The sequence below is a fragment of the Anarhichas minor genome, unplaced genomic scaffold (genome assembly GCF_050575085.1).
Source record: "Anarhichas minor isolate MPS153535 unplaced genomic scaffold, ASM5057508v1 ptg000002l, whole genome shotgun sequence".
NCBI classification, from domain to species: domain Eukaryota; kingdom Metazoa; phylum Chordata; class Actinopteri; order Perciformes; family Anarhichadidae; genus Anarhichas; species Anarhichas minor.
This window is the reverse complement of record NW_027466448.1, coordinates 2281763-2307587: the sequence shown is the minus strand read 5'-3', so window position 1 is coordinate 2307587 and position 25825 is coordinate 2281763. Positions and strand designations below refer to the sequence as shown.

The following is a 25825-nucleotide window of genomic DNA, read 5'->3' as shown; positions in this document are numbered from 1 at the left end:
CCTTTCCAGGTGGCAACTCGTCCCAGAGTAGCTCCCCCAGCTCCAGTGCTCCAAACTCCCCCGCAGGCTCGGGTCACATTCGTCCCAGCACCCTCCATGGCCTCGGCCCCAAACTGCCGTGTCAAAGGCTCCGACAGGGGCGCCGCAAGTCTGCCGGCAGCATTCCCCTTTCTCCTTTGGCTCGCACACCCTCGCCCACCCCCCAGCCAACGTCTCCTCAGCGCTCTCCCTCTCCCCTTCTCAGTGGGCATCCCGTTTCCAAGACAAGCCAAGCCTTCCCAGCCAAGATACATTCCCCACCCACGATTGTACGTCATATCGTGCGCCCCAAAAGTGCTGAGCCTCCCCGCTCGCCCCTCCTAAAACGTGTCCAGTCTGAGGAGAAGCTGTCCCCCTCTTACACAGGAGATAAGAAGCACCTGTGTCCCAGGAAGCACAGCCTGGAGGTGACCCAAGAGGAGGTGCAGGATGAGGATCTGAGGCCTGGGGAGCGGGATTACACCGTCTTGCACAGTGTGGAAGAAACAGCCTGCGAGCCGCTGGCAGTCAACCGTGTTCGACCTGTTGAGCAGGGCTGCTTGAAGAGGCCCGTGAGTCGCAAGATGGGCCGCCAGGAGTCTGTTGAGGAGCTCGACAGGGAGAAGCTGAAGTCCAAGATGGTTGCAAAGAGGCAGGACTGGTCAGAGAGGAGGGAGTCGCTACAGAAGCAAGACGCCCTGCGTGAAGCTGACTCATCGTCCCCGTTGTGTGGCGATGACAGGGATGAGAGTTTTCTGGTCCGGAGCCAAATCAAAGCCCATAGCAGCCCAGACTCTGGCCTCCTGGAGGCCAAAGCTGCAAGCACAACCCTGAAAGATGTGCTGTATAAGAAACTCACCACACGTGTCTCTGAGGGCATCGGCGAAACATCTGGCGGCTGCTGTGAAAGTGACAGAGGACTCAGATCAACTCTCTGCTCCACTCACCCCGAGTGGCAGCACTCCAGACAGGGCAAAGATAACATGAAGCCGGACAGACTGGACTTCAAAGCTCCCACCATCGAGTTCACCAGGAAGAGGCTGTCCTTTGAAGAACGAGAGGACTGCATGTGTCGGTTGTCCCCCGGCATCCACGACAACCTGCACTTTGCCTCCACCAGGTCTAAGAGCCTCCAGCTGGACACGGCCATGTCTCATGAGCACATGAAGGCGGGGCTGGGAAGTGTTCACTCCAGCCCTGAGGGTCTTTCTCCAAAGCTTTTCTCTGGCAGAGGAGAGAGCGCCGTGGAAAAACTCCAGCTCATCTCCTCCGCAGAGTCTCCGCTTCGGAAGACGTCGTCTGAATATAAACTTGAAGGACGCCACATCTCCTCTCTCAAACCCCTGGAGGGCACTCTGGATATTGGTCTGCTCTCAGGGCCCAGAGTTTCTAAAACAGAAACCTGTTTATCCAAGATGGCGGAGAACACAAGCGACAGTGTTTCTTTGAGTCCTCCAATTTGGCTCCAGACCCCTACTGAGAGACAAATAACCATCCCCCAAGTGAAAAGTACAGACAAGCTGAAGAGCCCCCTGACTTGTTCCACAAGCCCCGAAGCGGTTTCTTCCCTAAATAGCATCGTTGCCTCCAAAGATCAGTCAAATAACGCAGCCACGGAGATGAAAATAAGCACAAGCGGTGAGAAAACACAGGACAGACACAGTGAATCATTAAAGGCTCAAACCAGCAAAGTGGAGGCATCGAGCTTTAGTGTTAAACAAGAGAGCCGGACGGGTATGAAGTCCAGTTCATCACTGGCTCATGAACACAGAGGCCCTCGACACAGCTCCCACTTCTCCTCCTGTGGAAAAACACCCTCCATACGGGAAGTCAGCAATGAAGATCAGGAGGATGAAGCGGAGCAGGAGGAAGTCGCACCACGCGCCACATCACAGAACACCGACAGCTCCAACACAGTGGGCTCTTTGACTTCAGCAAAGCCGGAGGTAAGCATAAAAACTTTGACTCCGGCTGCAGCTGCCAGTGAACCGCTGGCCGTGTCGCTGAAGCGGAGTATAAACTGTGGTTTGGAGCGAGGTCGGCGTCAGAGCTGTGAGAAAGAAACGACTCCTGCACAGACCTCAAACGTGAGCTCTGAGGCGACTGTACAGAACAACTCTTCATCTGTGCGTGTTCCAGAGAGCGTGCATTCAACGCAGCAGCAGTCGAACATCTGCTCTTCAAATACGGAACCGCAGGTTTCTATCACAACGTCTGGTTCTGTGAAAGAAGATGAAACCTGCAGTTTGAAATCGTACGGTCAGGACTGTTCGGACAGGTCTGTTAGTGAGGAACAATGTAACGGATCTGCTGTGAAAGCGGTCGCTGATACAGGTGATACAGGTGATACAGGTGATACAGGTGATACAGGCAGCTCGGGCTCAAAGAAGGAGGTCAACGCGCGTGCTGCAGTCACAAAATTGGAGCAAAAGAGAGAAGTTTCGAGAGTAAACATGGTCTCCTCATTAAATAATATCACACTGAACTTGAATAGAAAAGATAACACTGTTGGTGCAATAGAGAGTAGCAGCAAACTGCTGCAGAAAACAGAGGAGCCCACATCACCAAAGACAAAGAACATAGTCAATGTGAAGGATTCAGAGCAGCTATCAACAATCTATCCAGCTGAAGAAGCACAAAACAAATCATCTGATTCAGAATACTGCGCCTCTAAAAGAGAAGAAACCGCTGCTAAACTCAAATGTTCATCCTCAGCAACTGCAAATGAAAATGTTTTGGTTGCCAGATGTAAGTGGAGGCCTGACCCGCAGCCTGTACCGCACGCCGCCGTGAAGACGGAGACAAAGTCTCACAGTGCAGCTCCTCCCGTCCCCGCAGCGAAGGGCAGTCCGAGTTCAAAACAGAGAGATCTGCCTAAAGAATCTGTGCTCTCGACTTCAAACGCTCAAATAACCCACGACCCTAAACGGAGAGAAGCCTCGTCTCCATCCAAGCGGGAGGAATCGCTTCAGCCGACGCATTCTCCAACTCTTGCTGATGCGAAGCAAAGAGAAACCCAGAACCCCAAAATCTCTGTAGCAACTTCAGTGAACGAAAACGACTGGAAGCCAAAATCTGTCCCTCCTAAAGCCGCCCCTTCATCGTCAACTCTTAAGACTTCCGTTGCTCCAACACCAGTTATTAAACAAGGTCTTGATGCCAAACTTAAAGACCCCTCACCCAAAAAACAAGCCCCGGCCGTGAGAAACCATCACGGCTCAAAACCAAAAGAAGTTGCTTCGCCTCATCAGCTGCCCTCAGATGTTCCTTCCCAGCCCGATCCCCCGCCAGTGCTGCCGAAACCCGCGGTGAAAAGAGAAACGCAGGGCAGCGAAGCCGTCCCGGGCCGGGTCTCTGGCTGTGCGCCCCGGGAGAGTGCGGTCAAGGTGTCCAAGGAAGGCCCCAAGGCTGAAACGCTCAAACCGGACAGTCACAAGGGCCCGGATACCCGGACAACCACCCCCGACAAACAGGTGTCCTCCGGCAGGAGGGAGCAGGCTGAGAGGAAGAGAAAAGAGGCCGTTCAAGAGGTCGCGCCTGCACAGAAAAACACTAAAAGAGACGCTTGTAGAGCCACCGCCTACGACAGAGACACTGGCAGGAAGCAGCAGAAGGAGTCGCCGCGAAGTTCCAATAACAAAAAATAAATAGTGAAAAATAGCATCCGACGTCAGAGAATCCAGATGTAACGTTAGAAAATAGTTTGTGCAAACATCATCATGCCGCCTTATTGTTTTTGTTTTTGTTTGAGGACCGGCAAGCTGTTACATGCTGGTAGAGAGGTGTGTGTGTGTGTGTGTGTGTGTGTGGGCAGGCAGGCAGGCAGGCAGTCATTTGCTGATCATTTCTGGTGTTTTACTTTTCTTACATCAAGTTGATTGTTTGGAAGTTTTGTTTCTGTGCAATCGGTGTGTCGGGGGCAGCGGAGGGAGGAGGAGCCTCCCCGAGGTGCGTGACGTACTGTAGAGTCCGTGCCATATAAGTGATGTTGAATTGCACTCTTCTAGACTCGGAGGGCCTGAAGTCTTTTAATGCAGTAGCAGACCACACACAGTTTTTGCAATTCAGCAGTTTGTATCACGATCGTTTCTCTCTTGAGTGAGGTTCTTTGTGTGTTGGGTTTCCGTGCAGTGGTACACAGAGGGAACGCACTGTGCCCTGTGCTTTTCACCTAAAACTAAAAATACAGAACCATCTCACGGTTCTGCAAATCCTAAATTAGCGAAGGGGCCTTAGAATTATGGGAAGTAAAAAAACAACTTGCTGTTCTTAGCAAGGTGTGGTGTTTATTCACATTCCTCTGACATCTGTACATATATTTTGTTTTTGATTTTTATGCAATATGGTGTAAATATGAAAACGCTGTAAAACTGGGATTCATGGGCTTACATGATCGTCGTTTGTACCATATGTATAGATTTTGCGGTATCATTTGTTTGTATGCTCAGTATTAAGAGCTCGGTATCTCTGTGGTCTGAAGTAAGCTACCGTGGTGCGTCTCATCACAGGCATCCTCCTCTTTGTGACTTTCAACATGTGTTCACATGTTCCAGAGTGAACTTGACGAGAGAGAGGAACAGGCAGGAGGGGGTGGACGGGCTATTTCTTAAAATGTAGCATTAAATAACAAAACTGTGAGGGCTGTCAGCATTTCCCAGGAATGTCTTTGCCGTTGATGATGAGTGTAAATTATGAAATATTGTTGTTTGACTAATGAGATGCAGTTGGTTTCTGAAGGCTTTGGTCGTCATCTCCGGTTCCGTCCGCGCAGAATGAAATTAAGACCAATCACGTGATGAAGATCAGATTAGATTAAAGTACAGACAGAGAGCTTCACCGTCGGGGTTTCAACAGATTTAAATGTCGGGTTTCGGTCTTCGTGTTGTTCAAGTCGTGTGTGAGTGTTTCGATGTTTCAAAGGACTCTTCGTAATGAGCAGCAGCTGGATTACAGCTTCACCTGGGTAAAGATTCCATACGCATACTTCATGTCCACAACATGCATTCGATGTTAAATACTTGGTACTACACGTATAGGCGGTCATATATCCGCATTCACTATCTGCAACTCACACACACACACACACACGTTTCTATACTGTAGATGAATTGCAAACCCTAAATGAGAACGAGAGAGTCGCCTCGGACACTAAGTATGTCGTGCAGTAGTTTCTCTGTTGTGCTGGCTGTGAAGACAACCTTGTCCACTACATGTCCTCTCATTTTGACGAGTCGGACATGACGCGGTGTACAGTTCATCCTAACGGCAGGCACACTGTATCCCAGAAGGGAACTGAAACACGTGAGATTGATTGCAGAGATTTTAGCGTTAAATGAATCCGATGTTTACTTTGCATTAGATATTGTTAATGTATTGCTAATGTAGTGTGAGAGAACAAATGCACCTTAATGTTTGACAATATTCAGTTCAGAGGGTGAGAAGAAGAAAAGGGAACTGAAACTGGTTTATGAATTCCCCTCCCTTGACTCACTGGCGTGTTTATTTGAACACATTGAACACGTGTGTGTTTCTTTCCTCCTGTGACGACTGACATTTCAATCCTCAAAGCACATTCAATGTTTGTTTACAAAGCATCATGGATGTATATTTTGTATATTGTTGATTTGCCAAATCTGTGTAGTGTGTCCGAGATGTTGTTTCTAGTAGTGTGAGACTTTGCTCCCCGGCCTCCAGGATGTTTAATAAGAACATTTGTTTGCGCTGTAATCAATGTCTTCTTTCTCTGCATGTCGTTTCAGTTTCCTTTTCTTCTTTTCTTCCTCTGTGCAGAACTAGTATTAGATGAACTTGCTTACGATGGTTTGTCTTTTAGAATATGTGCAATAAAAGTGTTTTGAGTTTTGTATTTTGCCCAAGGAAAGCTCTATGGATGTCATAGATGTTGTATATTAAAACAGATATTTATACTTCTAATGTTGCGTAATACTGAAAATAAAATGGAATTATGAATTAATCTTTTCAGTCCTCTTTTGATAGAGTTCATAGATTGAAAGTCAAAGGTAACACTTTATCTTACGGATCTATAATTTATGAATAATAATTTACTAAAACGTTTCCTGAAAATACTGAAATAATTTGCACTAATTATATGCGAAATTAGAACTTAACTTACTAAACTATTTAGACGGTGGTACAATTGGTCCACTTCATCCAATCCAGTTAATAATAAATAATGGAGTGAATAAATGAAACGTATTTGTTTATTTATATTAATGTATTTACTTGTGTTTATGGGTCACTCGGGTCATATCAATTCCTATTTTGCCTATAATAATTACTATAATAGACATTCATTTTAGGAAACTTCCCAGGAAATTAAGAAATGATGAACTTAAAATACAGTGTCCCCCCCAAAAACAATTCCATTGTCTCCAAGCTTCAGTTCCACCATGAACCTTAGAAGGTCTGAGACTCCTAGAAGATCCAGAGGTCCAATAGATGAATCATCTGCAAACAGCACATGATTCATCCTAAAGATAGCTTATATATTCCAATACACACACTCCTATTCAGTTATTTATACCAAACCATGGGGGTGTCGTGTAACACCAGCAGGGGGCAGTATCCTTCCATCCGTGTGCTGCGGAGGTTGTTGCTCTGTAATGCAACATTCAGTAGACGTACAGAGGATACATGTGATGTGGTGTCCGGAGAATCCTCCCAAGATCAGAATGAATCTGATAAAGATAAACAGATTATATATGTTTATAGTGATTACTAGTTGTCACCTCCAAACAGTAATACATAGGACATTAATCTGTATTCAAAATAAAATTCCAAATATCCTGACATGATGTTATCAATGGGGTAGAATTTATATTCCTGTAATAATATATTTATATATTATATTTATTTGTTACGCATAACAGGTGATTTCTGTTCAATCTAAAATGGCTCCAATACGTTTGGTTTGAGCAGATGCATAAGTCCCTCTTGATGTTCAATAACTGTCATTTCAAACGGGATTACAGTGTTAATGACACAGATGGATCAGTGTCCACACAGAGCGATTACTGAGCACACATATTGAATAGAGGACTGAATGGGGGGAGAAAATCCTCTTAGGGTTTGGGAATGGAGTTAGCCGTCAGGAGGAGAGGGTGTTGCAGCAGCGAGAAGCTCTTACGGGGCAAAGAAAGAACATTGTGATGACTCATTTACTATCATTAAAATACAGATGACACTTTCCCATATGCCTTGTTATATTTTATTATGTTATAGAAGGAAGTTAAACAAAATCCTCCCAGCACAAAACCATCCCGTTGTCACCTTTCATTAGTGTGAGTCTGCTGTGGATCAAGGTCTCATGTGGAAGCTTGTCCACCAGTTGAACTGCCCCCATCCCCCTCAGCATTTCATTTCATATACTAAATAAAACAAATGGTGCGACAGGCAGAGACAATGGATCGAGAGGATAATAAAATGTATCTTCTTTGTCCGTCTGCTTCCAGCGAGTGAGGGCTGCTGGTTTGTAATCCATTTTACAAAGACTGATCAATACTAATGACGTGACCAACTGTGTGCATTGTAATCAATAGGGTGTGTGCATGTGTGTGTGTGTGTAAACACACGCGCACACACATTGTAGAGAGAAGCAAAACAAAAGGTATATCTGATGTTCGGAAGGTTTAATGTTAAGGTTCATTTTAACCTAACGTGCTAATATTTGCTAATGAGCGCTGAACATAGAGTACAGCTGAGGCTGATGAATGTCATTAGCTTTGCGGGTATTTGTTTGATGGACAAATTACAATTTTGACCTGATGGTGGCGCTAGATGAGAAGTTAAGAGATCCCCAAACTTAATATAATTCACCTCGTGGGGAACGAGAAATGCCAAATATGACAATCTGAAATCTTTTACAGACAATTGTTGAAATAATATAGCGTATAAGTGAAAACTGTAACCTGCTGGTGGCACCTAATGAAATGTCACGGGGTCACCAAAGTCCGTAGGATTCAGCCTCTGGGCACCATGAATGTCTGTACCAAATTTCCAAGAATTTCCATGATTGTCAATCTATTTAACTCTAAATCAAACATATTCAGTTCAAGGTGGTGCAAGAGAAAAAGCTAAGGGACTTCCAAAGTCACGAGGGATGATCCTCTGAAAACCATGAACGTCTGTACAAGTTGTCCTTCATTATCGAGGTACAAACATCAAGGTGGCGTCAGAGAAAACGTTATCGGAGCACCAGAGTCTTGAAATCTACTGTATTGAGTTACTGTTGTGACATGCTGGTAGCACTATAAAGTAAACAAGAGATCACCAAAGTAACAGATTCATCCTCTGGATATCATGAATGTCTGTGTCAAATTTATACCAATTTCCACAATTGTTGAGCTTTAACTCTAAACCCAGAAAAAGCTAGAGGAACACCACAATTGCACCAAATTTTCATGATTTTCCACGATTTTCGAGATATTTCACGAAGCTAGCATCAAGTTATCTTGAGAGAAAATGTAGGGGGAACCCGGGTCTTTAGAAATCCTCGTCTGGGGACCATGATAAAAATGTGTCCATATCTATGTTGTAGATTATTATTTTCCCTTATATTGGCACTATAAGGGAAAATAAGGTATCGACAAAAGAATTGAGATGAATCCTCTGGGTACCATGAATGTCTTTAACAAATTGCATGGCAATCAACCTAATAGTTAAGATATTGTATTTATTATTGTATTGGGATCAACAATGTTGACGGAATGTACTGTAGCTGTGGTAAAATCTCCCAAAACATCCAGCTTTCCTCTTCTTTAAGGAGTTTGTGCTCATTTAGACGACGGCAGAGAAAAGTGAATCTTATAAATAAAGAAGTCGAGCCGTTGAAACCAGCGGTGGGAAGATTGCTTGTTCATGTAGACACACGCAATCTGAGACACAGATAGCTAAATCCACACTGGGCTGTATTAATTCTTGTTGCTGGAATTTGTTCAAGTACATTCTGTGACTTGGGGGGAAGCCAGAACTCCAGCCCAGCTCTCATATCTCATGTTGCAACTAATGGCTTCTTGCCGAGCTTTAGTCCTCAGCCACAGGCCCATCACGCACACGGGGAGAGGCGAGCTCCTTGTGTAGGCGAGGGTTCAATCTCGTGTTAAAAACCTCTGCTGTGGTGTTATGGTTTTCACTTTCCGTGTTCCTACTTCTTCTTCTTCTCTGCAAGACATTTTCTTTTTTACAATGTGCCGATATTATTCCCGACATGAATTCCTCTTTACTGGCTTTGCACATTAAAGCTGCAGTGATCCTGTACTTAAAGTGTTCCAGCTGCTTCGCTTCAGTAGGAGTGACGGACTTGCATTGAAAACATCCTTGACGATTATGCAACTGTTCAACTGTCATGTATGTTCTGTAACCAACGAGTCCCTCGTCTGACATCTTTCACTGTGTTGACAAAGGCCTTCCTGCAAAGTCATACAAATGATGCAACACTAACACAAGTAAAAGTGTGTGTTTGTCTAGCTGGGTGGCGTGTGGTTTTTGTGTGGGCGAGTGAATGCTCAGGTACACAATATGGAGATTGTGAACAGCATGGAACACCAATAACAGAATATTATTTTGAGAGATTCATGGAAATGCTTATGCTGCAACATGTAAAATAAACAAACACTCGATTATAACTGAATCACGTGCGGCTGTGATGAAATGCCCAGTTTTTAAATATATTCTGGGAATTGAAAAGCTTCTTTAGAGACTTCTTGTGTGGCAGAGAAACAAAGAGCGCGTCGATTAAAACCTTCTTCTAGGCCTGTGTAGTTACAGTGAAATGAGAGGATGATGTGCATGACTGCATGATATTGTGGTTTTTGTGTAAGGCTGCTAAATGGTGGGTGTACTAAAGTGTATATAGAGATGGTGCTGGGTCATCAAAGACCCTGCACATTGTACGTTTATATGCTCTGTGAATGTGCTCGTGTCACCGCTTGTATTATGATGCAATGACTTCATTTTAGTCTTTAAACAGACTGAGTGCAGCCTACATATTACTGAACTGTTACTCTAAAAAGATCACCAGGACAGAATGAATGACAGTCGATCTGTAGGATACAGTCGGACTAATATGAATGTGAGTGTATAAGTTATGCACGACATCAAACTGTTTCTCCGTGTGAGCAAAGACGTCAATGTACAATGTTTAGTTCCTTCTGCTGTATTTACAGGTACCTAGGGGTTAAGGAGTGTGAGTGGCCAAAAGGTGGAAGAGGATGAGGATGAGGAGGATGAGGAGGATGAGGAGGAGAAGATCCCACGGTCAAACCCGGGGCAAGGGCCTGGGCTCAGGAGAGTGACACATCCCTGGTCTGGACCCACAGCGACCGCATTAATGAGCGTCTGAGAGGGACGCGATGAGTAACAGCACTTTAAATATAACCTTTTCCCAAATTTGTAGGGAATTGCACCTTTAATTGACATTCAATCTATTCAATTCTACACAGTAGTCTTCTTGATCAAACTTCATAAGCATTCAGTAAAGCAGAAATACAGCCAGACTCAGATGATCAACAGTTCCTATTGAGCTTTGACTCTGCCAATCATCACTTGCTGCTTTATTTCTGTTACTCATTCATCGTGATGAGATGTGAACTTTGCCTCTTGCACAACACAGTGTCCGACCCAGAACATCATCGTTTGAAATGGAAAGAAGAGAGGCGCACACACACACACACACACACACACACACATATGGCAATCATTTTGAATATTCTGGTTCCGTTTTGTCGATTCGTCACTCTTCTAAACACTCTTGAATCATTGAGACGCTGGGTAACATCAAATTACTGCAATGAGTGATTACAAATAAAAAGAATCCAAATTGCATGCTTGTGTGCGGCCCTCGAGGACACGCGGGGGATAATAAATGGATCAAAACTTCACAATCTGTTTCCAGTCTTGTCCCGAGCTCAGCCGACCGCAGAACCGTTTTTTTATAAAGTTTTCAGCCATGCAAAGCATAACTCTGACTACACCTGTGAGGCCTGAGAGTGCTCCTAGTAATAAGAGGTGTTATACATGCAATAATTAACACATTTACAGTAAAAGTTGTGCTTTTCTCTTCCAGAACTGAACAAAATGAATGACGAATATGAATGTGAGTGTACTTTAAGTTATGCACAACATCAAACTGTTTCTCTGTGTGAGCAAAGACGTCAATGTACAATGTTTAGTTCCTTCTGCTGTATTTACAGGTACCTGAGGAGGTTAAGGAGTGTCGGGGTCCAAAAGGTGGAAGAGGATGAAGAGGATGAGGAGGATGGGATAGGAGAAGATCCCTCGGTTAGACAGGGCAAGGGTCTGGGCTCAGGAGAGTGACACGTCCCTGGTGTGGCCCCACAGCGACCGCAGTAATGAGCTTCTGAGAGGGACTTAAGCTCCGGGGCTTAACGCAGATCAGGCTCTGATTCGCCGCCTTGGGAAAACGGGACCGGAGTCCAAACCACCGTTATGGAGGCAGCGGCACGGGAGAGGAACACATTAAGGTTGTCTGAAATGACAGCAGCACCTGAAACACCGAGGGGCTAAGAGGAGGACGTGCTTCATGTTGTCTACACTGGAGAAGTTGAGCCTTGGTGACGACTAAAGTGATGCTCCCAAGCATGACATTTTACTATTGGTTAGTACATTAACACAAGTACAATAAAGTAAATATTCTACTTTTTCCTGCACTACTTCTGCTTCATCTCCAATATTACAACGGCAAAAACGCTGCTTAAACTTTAAAGAGTTATTTCAGCAGCATTTCTTAAAACTAGGGCGCGTAAGCAGAAGAAAGGTGCAGTTATTTTATTGACTCTGACTGTAGAAACAAAAGGTTGTAGTGTTACCCCTGTCACTGTAAAGAGGAAAATCCTACAAGAACCAGAATGCATTGCACAACAAGTCCTCCAAACAACAGGATTTGTTTGTCCGTGCCCTGCAGAATGACACATAAAAGTGTTTTCTCATCTGACAATATACTTGTCTCTTAAATAGGACCATTCTGTCTAATAACTTATTTTACCTTAATTATGTTGCAATGCATTTTACCTCAGCAAGATTTTAAATTTAAGACTTTTTCTTGTAATTTCAAAGTCTGTCGCTGTAGTTTGTCTGTTCTTTCACGGCTCCCTGTGTAACAGACACGACATATTCTACTCTATAGTGAGCAGTAAATACAGATTTGATGATTCATTGTCGGTCACAACATTAATTATAATTCTCAAAATGATTTTCTCTTGTAAGTGCAAAATCAAAACAAACACCATCTCTGTTGTGATGTTGAAATGTTGTACCTGTCGGGCATCGCTGCAGCCGCCCTGCTCAAATAACCGAAATTTGACTTTGAACTCTGAGCCGTTCCACTGCAGCTACATGCTGATATTGAACATGTAAAAAGACGATATTAACTGTTTCACTCCTAAGTCGGTAAAGGGACAGGAAAGAATGTTTTCCACCAGGTTCTGGGGTTTAATCTACGATCTACAATCCTGCAATTCATGTTTATTAAAAGACAGAACAATGTTTAAGTTCATGTTGTACAGCTTAAGATAGTATGTGCGTCACTAATCAATGATTTCTACATTTCCATAATAATGGAGACAAATATGAAGGGTTAATACAAACTGCCTCCAGTATGAGAAAGACATCTGAAAGCCTTAAAAACAACAACAAAGAATCTTAACATCATGCCCTAAACTTTCTATAGGCCCTGCTGTGTGAAGGGGAAAGCCCAAACGAGCGGTATGTAAAGACGTTCCCAGCACACACAACCCGAACAGCCACAGCTGGCTGGATTTGCGTAAGAGGCCCTGGCACAGACTCCGTGTACGCCATCCGGGTTTGTAGATCACTGGGAATCTGCTTTGGTTCAGGCACCGACTGCTGCTGCAACGGACGGATTAACTTAAGTGCAGGGTTGAGGTTGTCCCAGATAACTACTGAATCCTATGAGACATTTTGTCCCAAATGATTTTCCAAAAGCATTCGTGCAACTTCTCCGGGGTTGTCTAAAGGTTATGTACTAGACTGGAATGTGATCTACATTGAGTCTGTTTGAAGGGGAGCACAACTGGTGCAGTCGGCACAATTGTTGGAGGGGTCTGCTGGAGTATTTCAGTGCACATGTACTGTTAGCGTCAGTGCGACTATAATGTATGTGAGAGGATGGTACAGCAACTGTTTCTGTCAGAATGGGGAAATGAAACGTTTATAGTTGAAACAAAAAAGGTCGTTTTGATGCGTTTATTAGAATGCTAAAGGCTCCCCCTGCTGAGTTGTTTGTGAGTGAGTCATCGTACTTGTATGTGTTGTACCAGCGCACGAAGGAGCACTGGGGTGACTTTATATACATTGCTGTAGAGGACCATACTTCCTGTTTAATCAGCTGTGTTTCGGTGTCTTTTGTGCTATCTCAGGGCCATTACAGTCCCAGTGAGACGGAAGTCTAAAGCGTCTTTAGCTTCTGTAGTATGAAACGGAATATTCGGGCCCTGTACAGCCACCATGTCCCCTTCAAGGTCAAATAGAAACTTCTATCTCACGAAAGACTGCAGAAGAAGACAGAACAGAAACAATGCTGGTTTCAAACCATCCCAAGATACGGCTTTGCAAATGTTTAGTCGGGTAGAGAATGCAGCCCAGCCCCTTTTAATGTTTAGATTCACTCTCACCGCTCACACAGCATCGCTGGTTTCAGAGTAGAAGCTGTACAAACCGAGCGTACACTAGCTGTTCAGCAGCAGAAAGACACAGTTAGAGACTAGCTGGGGAACAAAGAGGAGCATTTAACAAAGGAAGAGTCACATAGTTCCCTCAAGAGTTGGTGGAGACCAAACCCAGAGCTGAAGCAGAGTGACTGTTGGACTTAGATTCACCAGGTGGCCAGAAACAGGACTCCAAATGAATGATAGTGTTGCTTCGTATTTGCTGGACCTGCAAATAAGCAACTTTGCCAACAAGTTCACCATATCAACCTAAAAGATGATGATTTGTCAGTGTTGTCTTCGCCACGTGTTTCCACAGAAATCAGTAGTTGCAGGTTTAAGGATAGAAACGCTGTGTTTCAGTCAGAGAGAGTTGTGTAAAGGTAAACTCCACAGAGAGCATTAAACATATTCATACATGTTTGTTTTACATCAGCACTTATGCTAATGTCTGCTGGTTGCTGGAGAGAGGAAGTAAACACGGCTTTGCAAATGAACAAGAATTCACTGTGATGAGGAAATAAGAGCTAATTTACCAGAAGCACTTACCTTGGCTTGAATATGAGCGAAGGTCATGCGCTAACCAGTACGGCCGGGCACTGATTAGTGGGTAATGCACTTACTCCAGTAAGTGGTGTAAAGCTCTTTACGGTAAAAATGGAATAGACTGGATTTGCATCACTCACTCTGCCAACATGTTAAGGGTCACAGGGACACGTAGCTTACAGCGGCTCGCTGCGTCAACTCTGGAGGTGGAATCAACGCAACAATGAGCTACTGTTGAAAAGAACCCTGTGGTAACATACAGCAAAGGGAACACCTTGGTACGATTTACAGTCACATTTGTGTTGAGTGTGTGTTCATTAAGTGGTTTCTTGATTATCTTCTAGAAGCACGGCATGTTTAAAAACTCCTCTATATATAATATACATTTCCGGCGTTAAAAATGTTATAAAAGTATTAGCCGCAAAATGTGCTTAAAGCTGGAGTGCTGATCTCTTGTTTTCCTCCTCTGGAGTAATTACTTTAAAGCTGCAGTGCAGGACTTTCACATATAAATGAACATCCTTTGCATTCAAGCCTTTGTCAAACGAGCTCACACAATGCTCACTTCACACAATGTCTCGGGCACGAGCAAGACACGAGAAATACAGCGAGCGGACATACGTCATGCACGCATCAACAGTGTTTACAGTGCCAACATATAAATACTCATTCAGCAGAAAGTACCCCCTGTGTGTAAGTAGTATTCTATTGTTAGTGCTGCTTTACTTTACTTTTCACTCTGCTGTAACTGTCTGTAGTCTTGCATCATATTTCATTAGGTCATCAAATTTATTTTAGGAAAAATCTCAGTATACAAAGAAACTTGTATAAAATACATGTAGTGGAGTAAAAAGTACAATAGGTTCCTTTGACATGTAGCAGTGGTGTACTCTGTTAAAAACTCTAAACTGTACTTACAGCCACACAAGTTTATTTATAGAGCACATAATCATTATTCTAGATCATGTATGATGTATGTATGCACAGTATTTATGTATGTATGATTGTTTACAAAACACAATTATACATCCTTAGCGTCCAAGTCACACCAGCTCTGTGTGTCAGAGATTATTCCGAATTCATATTGCTTTCTGTGCACCGATATTCAGCAAGACCACGTTTGAGTCCATACTGAGCTAATTCTTTGAAGCTTCTGGCAGATTTCTCACACTGGAGACCAGCGGCGACGGACTATTCGAGCTGCAGATGTTCTCAGATTATAGGCTTGTGCAATAATCAGCTTGGTGGAGATGTGTACACTCTCTCATTACAAGTGGCCCACTGTGACACGGCTGCAAAGATCTTTGTCCTTATTCTTTGGAAACTGTGCAAATTAGTTTTGTTTTTTAAATCATGTGGCAGAAAAACCAAGCAAATCCATAGAATATGAGTAATGTTTTGTAAACGGATAAAAGCAAACATGTAGCCGTTTCCAATGGATCACTTGTACACATCTCATGCTTGTAGAATCAAAGGCAAGCTGGTCACAAGTGAGAGCCAGACCAATTCTTTGAATCTCAAATAGATGGCAGGGAACCTCTGCTAGAATAAGCACGCTAAAGGCCACATATCGGAGGAGCTTGTGCTTCGTGGGAGTCAATAGCTCAATAATTCACCAAGGCAGAACCTGAAGAAAGCAATATTGGACCACGAGGTGCAGGCTCACGTCTTCGCGAGGCCAAAGGAGACAGGTGTAACACACCATGCTGTTGAAAACTGCCATGACTCTCCAGAAACGGAGCTACACCAGCGCAGTATTTAGTGCAGAGTGATGCTGTAAAGAGAGTTATCATCCCCCCTGAAGATGAAGTTTTACAACCCCTCAAGAGGAGTATTGCTACCAACAGATGGTGAATTCATGACCGAGCATTATTAAATTAGCATGTGATGCTGGAATACATCCAAAAATGTTGGAGGTTGCGCTCTACGTAGAGCACAGCGTAATCCAAATTAGCTGGAGACATATTTAAATGCTTAATGTTTTCCTGAGCTCTTATTGGAGAGCAGGGGGGATAAAGCATACAATTGGTGATTTTATGTGGAACACATAAACATATTCCAGTCCTTTCATCCCGGTGTGGACATCGACATCCTCGATATATATACAACCTGCAAGCAGGGACCCAATATCCATCGATCTCTTAGAAGGAGACGGCTAATCTATGGCAGAAAGATGTGTTCGTTTAGATAGCAAGCAATTTATTCAACACGCCAACATCTGTACCGCGACAGTCTGATTTAGACTTTCCCTCAGATGGCAGGAAGCACTTCTCTTTAATGGGTGACTCATGCTGCTACTTGTTGACAAGAACATGCTGCAGTGTTCCCAGAGGAGGCACACTGGAAAGCTTCTCACTCACATTAACCACGCTGGGGTTCAATAAAGGTCCAGGTAATCAAATGATGTAAATGGCAAACTTACCCTCCAGCAAACACGCTCTTTTTGTTACGTCTTTAAATCGTAGATATTTGGCAAAGCCTGGATAGAAAGACCACATGTGTTACCTGGGAAACAGCACGGTATAAATATATAAAGATTGATTTTAGTCATTCAGAACGATGATCAGTGCTGCACTGATGTTATGGTGTGTGATATTGCCAGTGGTACACAGGCAGATCATGTGAAGGAAAATACAAATCTGTAAAGAGATGCAAGACTATAAAAACAGCAACAATGAACCGTTTTAGTCGGATGAATGCAAGAAGTCAGTAACAATCAGTTGATTGTGTTGCTCTGCGCACCATGTTAGCTGTAAATAGAAGCAGCGGTTGTTTCAGTGTGCGACGACAAAGAGCGTCTGTGTAGATTTGATGCTGTTGGTCTTACAACTCCGCTTCATCTGTGGTCACACTTATTCATATATGTCACTCCGTACTTCAAAGAAAGTCTCCAAACACTAGTCAGGTCATTAAGTACATTTATTTAAGTAGGAAGTACAGATTATAGGCACAGGACAGAGACGCTACACACAGATGATGATCTTATAGAATATGATGCATTGATGTAGAGTAAACTAGACAACAGGAGTTAACATGCAACATATACATTAATGCAGCAGGAATGTTAATCCAGAAACATCAGATACGATCGTAAAACATTTAGACAATCTTGAAGGTTCAATCTGCACACATTGATTTTTGGAGCAGCAGTAACAAGCTGCACACACAACATAGACATATTATCACCTTATAGCTGATATTTACACATGCAGCAGTTATGGAGAAACCTTCATTTGATGTCGTGTTTCTGGTCATCTGATGAATGTTGCAATGTCTTAATATTAATATTCCCTCTCTTTTTAGCTCTGGTTTATGCTCCACGACGTTCACCAGCTGGTTTCTAACCGTGTGTCTGTCGTTTGGTGCTGAGCAGACAGTATATTGTGCTGAAAACATGCCTGCAGCATCTGGAAAGGACACTGATGAGAGCGGTGAACCAAAACAGTAAACGTTGTTATTTGAGTTTTTACAGGCACCATCAAACATTAACAAGCACCGTTTAAAAGCTGCGCGGTTCAGACGTATACTGTATGTTGTGCTGAATGTTGAGGAGAGAGAAGTTAGAGTCATGTTGAGTTGGGGAGGTCGTAATATCAGAAAGGACATTTTCCCAATGCGTTTGGCAGGCAGAGGGCTGAAGAGACAGGATGTCTGATTCTAAACAGGGACTGTAACCCTCTAACGAACCCTCAGTGCATTAGAGCTGATATGGGACGGTCCCAAGAGAGGACCAGATCACAGGCATTAGCATGGCCACGGCTCTTTAAAAGCCCCAAATGTGTTTGTAAACACTGAGGCGGAGGAGTCATTTCAATCTTTCCTTACATAAACATCAAATCCAGCCATATAAAAGAAAAGGATGACTTGAACATTGGGAAAGTATATTTCATGTTTAGTTTGGCCGACTGTATCAAAGCCATTCCCGGCTAATTTAAATGCGAGCGGACAAGAGACTTCTGATATAACTTCTTTTTTACGTTCCCATGGATAAAGTGATGGATTCTTTCTCATTGTGTTGAAGGTATTAGCACATAATATCTCGTGCCCTGCAGCGGTCCTAGAGGCCTCAACTCTCCTGAGGAGATGTGAAATTGCTGTCATGATGAAAGTCGCAGTGCGAGCTGCAATATGTTTTATATCACTTCCTAGAATGATAAAATGCCTCCGAGCGATGTTCTGAAATGTCAGTCATGCCCCGGCAGACGACCGCTCTTCTGAATTAATATTACATGTCAAACAAAGCCCGATCCAGTTGTGTGGGTTTGCACACTCAGTCTGAGCCTCCAGTCACGTCGACGTGTCCCGGCCTGCTGAAGCCAGACGACGCGCTAAGTGAGCTTCAGTACATTCATTTAATTTCAGAAGGAAGTTTAATGGCGGGCATTCCTAGAGAGCACGATGGTTCTGTAAATCAGAAGAATTCTGAAACATTTTCGTGACTTCTTCAGTAGTTTCTCCGTATACAGTTAGGAACCTCAGAGGAGCTACTTTTACAGGGAGAGGTCAATACAAAAAATCCACTTCAAATGTAATAAAACCAACTTCTTTGCAAATAAACTTTTGAAGTTCAAGTTTTGGATCTCATTGGAAATGCCATAATATGATAAAATAATAAAGATGATAATCACATTTAGGGCTGCAACTGCAATTATTATTGATAATCTGCAGTTCATTCTGCAGAAAAATGACTCTTGCAATTTCCCATAAACCATGTGATGTCTTCACATTGTTAGTTTGGTCCAAACAGCCCAAAACCCAAATATATTCAATTTACAATGACAGAGAGCAGAGAAAAGCAACATATCCTCATACTTTAGAAGCTGGAATCAGAGAAAGATGGCGCGTTTTTCTTCATGTTGATCAACGACCTGAATGATTGATTGATTGTTAAAATTGTTGGCGGTTAATTTTCCGTTCAACTGATCAACTAAACTGCTCGTCTCAAAAGGCTTAGTTGCGATTTAAAGTGTTATTCGGTGAGCTTTTTGGGGTGAACTACTTCTTTGGACAGAGCCAGGCTAGCCGTTTCCCTCTGTTTCTAGTCTTTATGCTAAGCTAAGCTAATGTAACTGACTATCTTCATGTTTAAGGGACAAATATGAGACTTTTATCAATCCTCTCGTCTAACTCTAATTAGCATATTGTTCCCAAACTATTTCTATACAGTTTCGGGGTATCATGAGGACACAATGGTGTCACGGTGATTCATGTTATACTGCGTGTTAGTAAATTCAACCTTAAATATGCACCCGTTCATGTCAACAAGTGCTAAAATACGGAAATAAAAAGCCAATATTTCAAGAATGTCTACTTCTTCTGACAGAAATTGCTGTTGAAACAAACCCACAAGTCAAACATGACAGCCGCTATTCAACGTGTGATGGACGCTCTGTGGGGCCTCTCTCCGCTCCCGGCTTCTTTTTATGACGCCAGATGGTCGGCCTTACAGACAATGCAGCGCCCTTTCTGTCGTCATGTAGTCCAGATGAACGTAGCAGGTCATTGCTCAGACTGTTGCTTTAACTGCTCTCCAGAGCCCAGAACCTCCCTTTCAGCGCTGCACTGAAAGCCTCGCTGTTCCGTCGCTCTTACTTCTGCCATCTTCTCGAGGTGTTTTGATTCTCTTGCCATCTGCTGTCAGATTTGGGCCAAATGTATGTTAGAAACCCTTTTTTCTGTCTCCTTGTGTCATAAAATGTAGGCTCGTATAGTGAAGGGGGCCGTGTTCCTTTAAACAGAGGATACTAGAGGTTATACAGTTGATAGTGTCGAGGTTATCTCCAGACTCAAATCACAACACTGCGCTTGTTCCCACATGCAGGAATCTAACAGTACAGCATATCTTGTCCCTTTTTTTTCTTCCTGTTTCCTGAAACTCTCCGCTCAAGCAGCAACATGAGTTCATACCGACCACGATAAGATCAGATTGAGACCACTGAGTGTCACCTTCATCAGATATCTCCGTATATCCGTTATTAGATGCAACCGGGTGCTTACATTCGTGTCACACGAATGTTTCTGATTAAACTCTGACTGTGAATGTAAACTGTGTATTCAGTATGTGTACTACAGGACTGTTTTGAAGAGATTTACCCATCTTTATTTCCCCTTGTCAGCATTTGTCTCTAATTTTTCTTTTCTTATTGTTTGAATGTTAAATGTTGTGTATGACTCTTACATTAATATTCCCTTTAAATCACCTTCGAAACAGCCTTAAACTAAGCCAGTAATATTATACATGACAATGCAACAGAACCAAGTACAAGTACAAGGTTATACCACAATTGTGCTATTTTCATTCAACACCTACAATAAATGTGTCTTTTGCGATCATAAGTCCCCTTTTTAATATTATTCAAGATATTAGACTAGCACGCACTGATGTCATGATACATTATAACTTCTAGTGTTTAATATTCACAGAACTTAACACATGTATTCACATAGCTGAGCTCACAGGACTGGATCACCGAGTCTCTCCAACAACGTATCTCACAATCTGACTGAAAATGTAACAGCGGACCTGCAGCGCCAGCGACAGAGTAATGGATGAGTATCTACCAGGAAATTAAATTTGCAGCCAGATCTTATAGCCCCCTCATGTAATTCAAATCGACACTTTGAAACCCTCGCTGTTTGTTGATGACGAATTTGAAAAGTAGGTGAGAAATAGCTGGCCGGATCCCTGGTGTTGGTGTGGAGAGAGGAGCAGAACAATGTGTTGCCTGTGCTGACATGCTGGGACTATCTATAGCAATGCTTCAATGCTTATTAGCAGTGTTGGAATATAACATGTCATGCACATTTTAACTTGGAGCTAAAGGGTCAAATCCCGTCCCCACATGTTTCCAGTTGTGTCAGGCTTTCAACGCTTGTCCCAAGGCTAACAAGCGATTATAGAAATGAATATAGCTATTGTAAAAGATATTTATAAAGGAGTCTCCATGCTAGCGGCTCTGTGAGGCTACACTTGCTTTGACCTGATGGTGAAGTCAGCAGGCCAGCATGCTCACAGTGACAATGCTAACCTTGGTGTTCATCATGTGCGTCCCAGCTGTAGTTGCTGAGATATTTTTGTCTGGACTAAAGTGAGCATAATATATAACGTCAACCTCATGGTGGCTCTGGAGGAAAAGTGAGAATATAACCACAAAGTCATTCAACCTCTGGTGATCATGAACGTCTGTACAAACGTTCATTTTACTCTAGTTGTTGGTAGCTTTCAGTCCTGACCAGCCGACTGAACGATAACAGTTGCTGTTGAATAGTAGGGGTCACTGTGTCGCACAGTTCTCTTATGGCAGCGGACAGAATTCAACCCTGAGACTGCTGGCAAAATAAATCCCCACTGAACAGAAAGAAACAACAGCAGTGGAAATGGATCTTGAGGCCAAGTCGACCATATGAAATTATCATCCGTTGTGATTTGGTATACCTTGTTATTAATGTCAAAAGGAAAAGCTCCTACGGGGACCGAACGCGTCTTTCCCCGTCCTCTGACTGATGGTACGACACCGTGGGCTCGCTCTCCTCTCTGCCCTTTTATTCATCCAATCTCTGTGAATTATTTCCTCCCTCACAGGGAGCGCGTCGTGGCAAGCACATCAAACAAGATTACACTTACAGAGCAAGGGTATATTTACTCTCCTCGGGGGGTGGGGGCGTATTTAATTTGCCTTGTTGCCCTGGTAACGTGAATCTCACAAAGAGAGGCTGTGGTGTTGCCTGTAATTACAGAACAGGCCTCTTCATTGGAGGCTTTAAATCTGAAAAAATGAATGCGCTCAGGCTGTCGGGCCCTGTGGCAACTCGCACATGGCCTTGGACACCAGGAAAGAGCAGCCAGAGGAATAAGGACTCGTTCTAGCTCTTGAACCCGTGAACTTATAAATTCAGCATTAAATATGATTTAAATGTATGTGTGAGTAAGCCAAATGCATTTGTCTCATATTGGAGGGAAGGTAAATAATTCAAGCCAGTGGAGGCATTCCCTGCACAAGAAAATAAAACTACCACGAAGAAGCCGCATATGAGATGAACAAGGAGAAATAAGCCCACAGACAATAATCTGAAAAAAGCCACTTCAGAGATACAAGTTGTGTCAATGACCTCCCAGAAAGAATCATTTTATGGACATTGGGATGAACCGACGCTAAGGTCAGCATGCTAACATGCTCACGAGGACAATGCTAACATGCTAATGCTAAGCAGGTATACAGTGCTGCAGGGATGACGTATTTTTGTCGGCCAACCTTGACGTTAGCATCGCGCTGGTTCCCTCGACGAAAATCCAACAGGATTGTCCCGTTGGATTTGCTGTTATTGCAGAAAATAAAATTTGTGGCAAACAAAAGTTTATGATACTTACAAGTTTTGTTCCGCAAGATAATCTTCACATATAAACACCACTTTTATGATTCTTGAAGCGTGAACGCAATCGTCAGAAGTAAAAAGGTAACGTTGGGCTAAAAACGAACTACAACACGGCGCATGAGTCCGAGTGACGTTTAGTCGTCGTATTTTATATTGTCGAACACAACGGAAAAATCTCTTAAGCTTGTGTTAAACACAGTCCAGTTCAGACATCTAACCAAAATCCCATTCAAAAAAACATTGATTTAAAGCTGAGTACAGCTGAGACTGACGGGATTGTCATTCGTTTTACAAGTATTTGGTCATAAACCAAAGTTGTTTGACAGGGTGACATTTTGACCTGATGATGGCGCTACACAAACAGACAGACAGACAGACAGACAGACATCCCTTGAGTCATGCCGCTAGCATGGCTGAAAATGTAAGAGAGGTAAAAGAAAGAGACATGAACGCAGAGAGAGCAAGAGAAGACACAGGGGGCTGGTGAGAAAGGAGGAGTATTCAGGTTCCACCCAAACGAGAATCGTGTCTCGTCTCTCGGAGTGGTTTGAAGCCCAAGTGCTCCAAATGAGAGGGCCCTGGAGCAAGGTCTCAATCTCTGCTGGCGAAATCACTGGCCTGTGCTCATCAGCCATAAACATGTCACTGCCGAACTAGGTCACCGTTCTCTGTGCGCGCACATCAAACGGTGGGGCCCTCCACTGCAACACTAGCTGGCACCGCCACTGGTTTGTTGTTTTGTTTTCTGTGCTGTACCTCCACATGATGTGGTCCATTTTATTTATTTTTTCTTTTTGGCCTCTTTAGTTTTGTGTGACATGTTTCCACCTCTCGCTTCAACAGCATGCTGTACGTGTAAGGATGGGGGAGACGTGGACTCAAAAGTGCTCCAGACAGACAAGGGTTAACAAGGGAGGGGGGAGGCAAGAACTGAGAGAGGAAGTGTGTGTGTGTGTGTGTGTGTGTGTGTGTGTGTGTGTGTGTGTGTGTGTGTGTGTACTGTGTGAGTATAGTGGAACTGCAATAGGAAGTCTTGAGGTTTTAAAGGTGTCAATATATTTTAGGTTTTGTAAGACAAATAAGAGAGAAGGACAGAATAAGATAAAAGAGGTAGAAGAGAATGTTCCAAACATTCACTTCAGATGACAGTCCAGGTTTCTATCTGTGTCACTGATTTCCCAGAAGTCTCCACAACAGCTGGCCAACGTTATTCATTAATCACCTCGCAGTGCTTTGTTCCAAGACGTCTTGTTAATACAAGGCAGAAGTTACTGGATCAGCGCTCAGACAAATCTGCTCTTTTCTTCCTTACTCCTCTTTTAGAAGTTGATAGCAGCTTATTTTGTGTAAATTCTCTTCGCCAACACTGAATATTTCATTTCTCTGTGTATTGAAGGAATAGTTATGTTCCTTTTTGTTCTTTCCGATGATTAGATAAGATAAGGTCAGCACTTTGCAATTCTTTAAAGTGCAAAAAAACATCAATTATCAAAAATAAGCATATTTCACAAATGATGCACCATCGTTTTAAGTTTGGGGACGTTAAAGTATGCTCTGCACTATAACACATGGCTGCAGTGTGTCAACCTTCTCTTACAGTATTTGACTTACTGTCACCGTACATCTAAGTGTTCTATTACTTTGACCTTTCACTGCATACAGATATTGTGATAGGGACAAAAGTACACGTAGCCACGCATACAACCTGCTCACATCTATACCTACCCACACACACACACACACACACACACACACACACACACACACACACACACACACACACACACACACACACACACACTTGCAGAAAAGGGCCCACCAGCTTTATGCTTCAATGATACAAGAAGTGGAAGTTTTGCAATGAAAATCATGCAGACTCAACTCTGCATTGATATCCCGTGTCCATATTTGACTCACTGTGTTGTGAAAGAGTTGTCAGCACATTCTCATCTCGTACCTTCAAAATGTGCTCATGAAAATCAGGAGAAACATGTGGTTATCTAACGAGACTCAATGCAAACTTGCATTCTTTAAAAACCCTTGTCTCACTGCCTTGGTTCCCTCTCCTCAGCATTTCCAGCAGACTCAGCAAAAAGCTGGTTGTCAATTTTGTTTTATTGCAGGTTTAAGACTTAAAATGAGGATATACAGATGTGCCTGTTGATAAATAAACTAACAATAAAACAAATACAAAGACGCAATCACACATGCAGCTCCTGTTGTAGTCAAAACCGCGACTATCCTACGATCCGTCTGTTCGTTCTTTAAAAGCATGTCTGGACTCTTAGGCCAGAAGAACAATTGGACTGTGGCTAATATTGAAAACGAATGATTTATGGACTCGTCCAGAGAAGAAGGCCGTTGTGTGAGTTGACGGTTGAGTAGAGAGAAGTGTTCTGTCCTACCAGAGGAATGTTGTTACCCACAAGCACACAAGCCGGTCTGTGCCCTGTATAATAGAATCTGCAGAGGATGCTTTGAATTGCAGGATGTGGAATTAGCGGCAGAAAATCATCAAGTGGAGAGAAATGTTGCACTAATGAAGATCGAGTCCCCGACGATGTGAATTCCTCTTTGTGAGTCAGGAGGAGTGGAAACCGCAGAGTGGAATCATTTTCGAGTATCATATCTAAAACTATAAAATGACTCTTCTTCTGGCATATGTTTATAGAATATACAATAATGTCAATGTTGTGGTGATTTAATGAAACATGCAGCGAAACATGTCAATAGTACATATTTAATGCATGCTGATGAAACATATGCTATGCTAAATATGTAATTGTTAATATATTATACATGTTTCCATCCACTTGGTTGAGATGAGATGCAGAAGTCTGTCTTTATGTTAATCCCAAGATTGTTTTGAGGATTTTTGTCACATTGCTCTCGTGGTATTATGGGCACGTTAAGATAAAAGCATGGTGAAACTCTGAACGGGCAAATGTGCAAATACAGCGGAAAGGTGGCCGTGGTGATGGGGAACCAACGCATAAGGAGGAAGTGTCTTTTTTTGGGGGGGGGGTGGTTAAATAAGCGTTGGTGGGTGAAGCATTTCACAAGTTCATCTTATGTTAGTGAGCATTATGAGGCTACGCATGTGAGAATTCTCAGCTTGCTCACAAAAGTAAAATAATCAGCGAAAAGAGACGGGGGGGGGGGGGGGGGGGAGCCTGAGAGCTCTA

At 43.2% G+C, this 25825-nt stretch overlaps 1 protein-coding gene across 1 annotated transcript in view; it reads left to right on the top strand.

Moving 5' to 3' along the window:
• mast4 (microtubule associated serine/threonine kinase family member 4) overlaps positions 1-5992 on the top strand; it is a 74480-nt gene extending 68488 nt beyond the window's left edge. Inside the window, exon 29 of the mRNA XM_076080684.1 lies at positions 10-5992. Within this exon, the coding sequence (XP_075936799.1) occupies positions 10-3665 (3656 nt within the window). The 3' untranslated portion in view covers positions 3666-5992. The remainder of the gene's footprint in view (positions 1-9) is intronic.
• The last annotated feature ends 19833 nt before the right edge of the window (positions 5993-25825 follow it).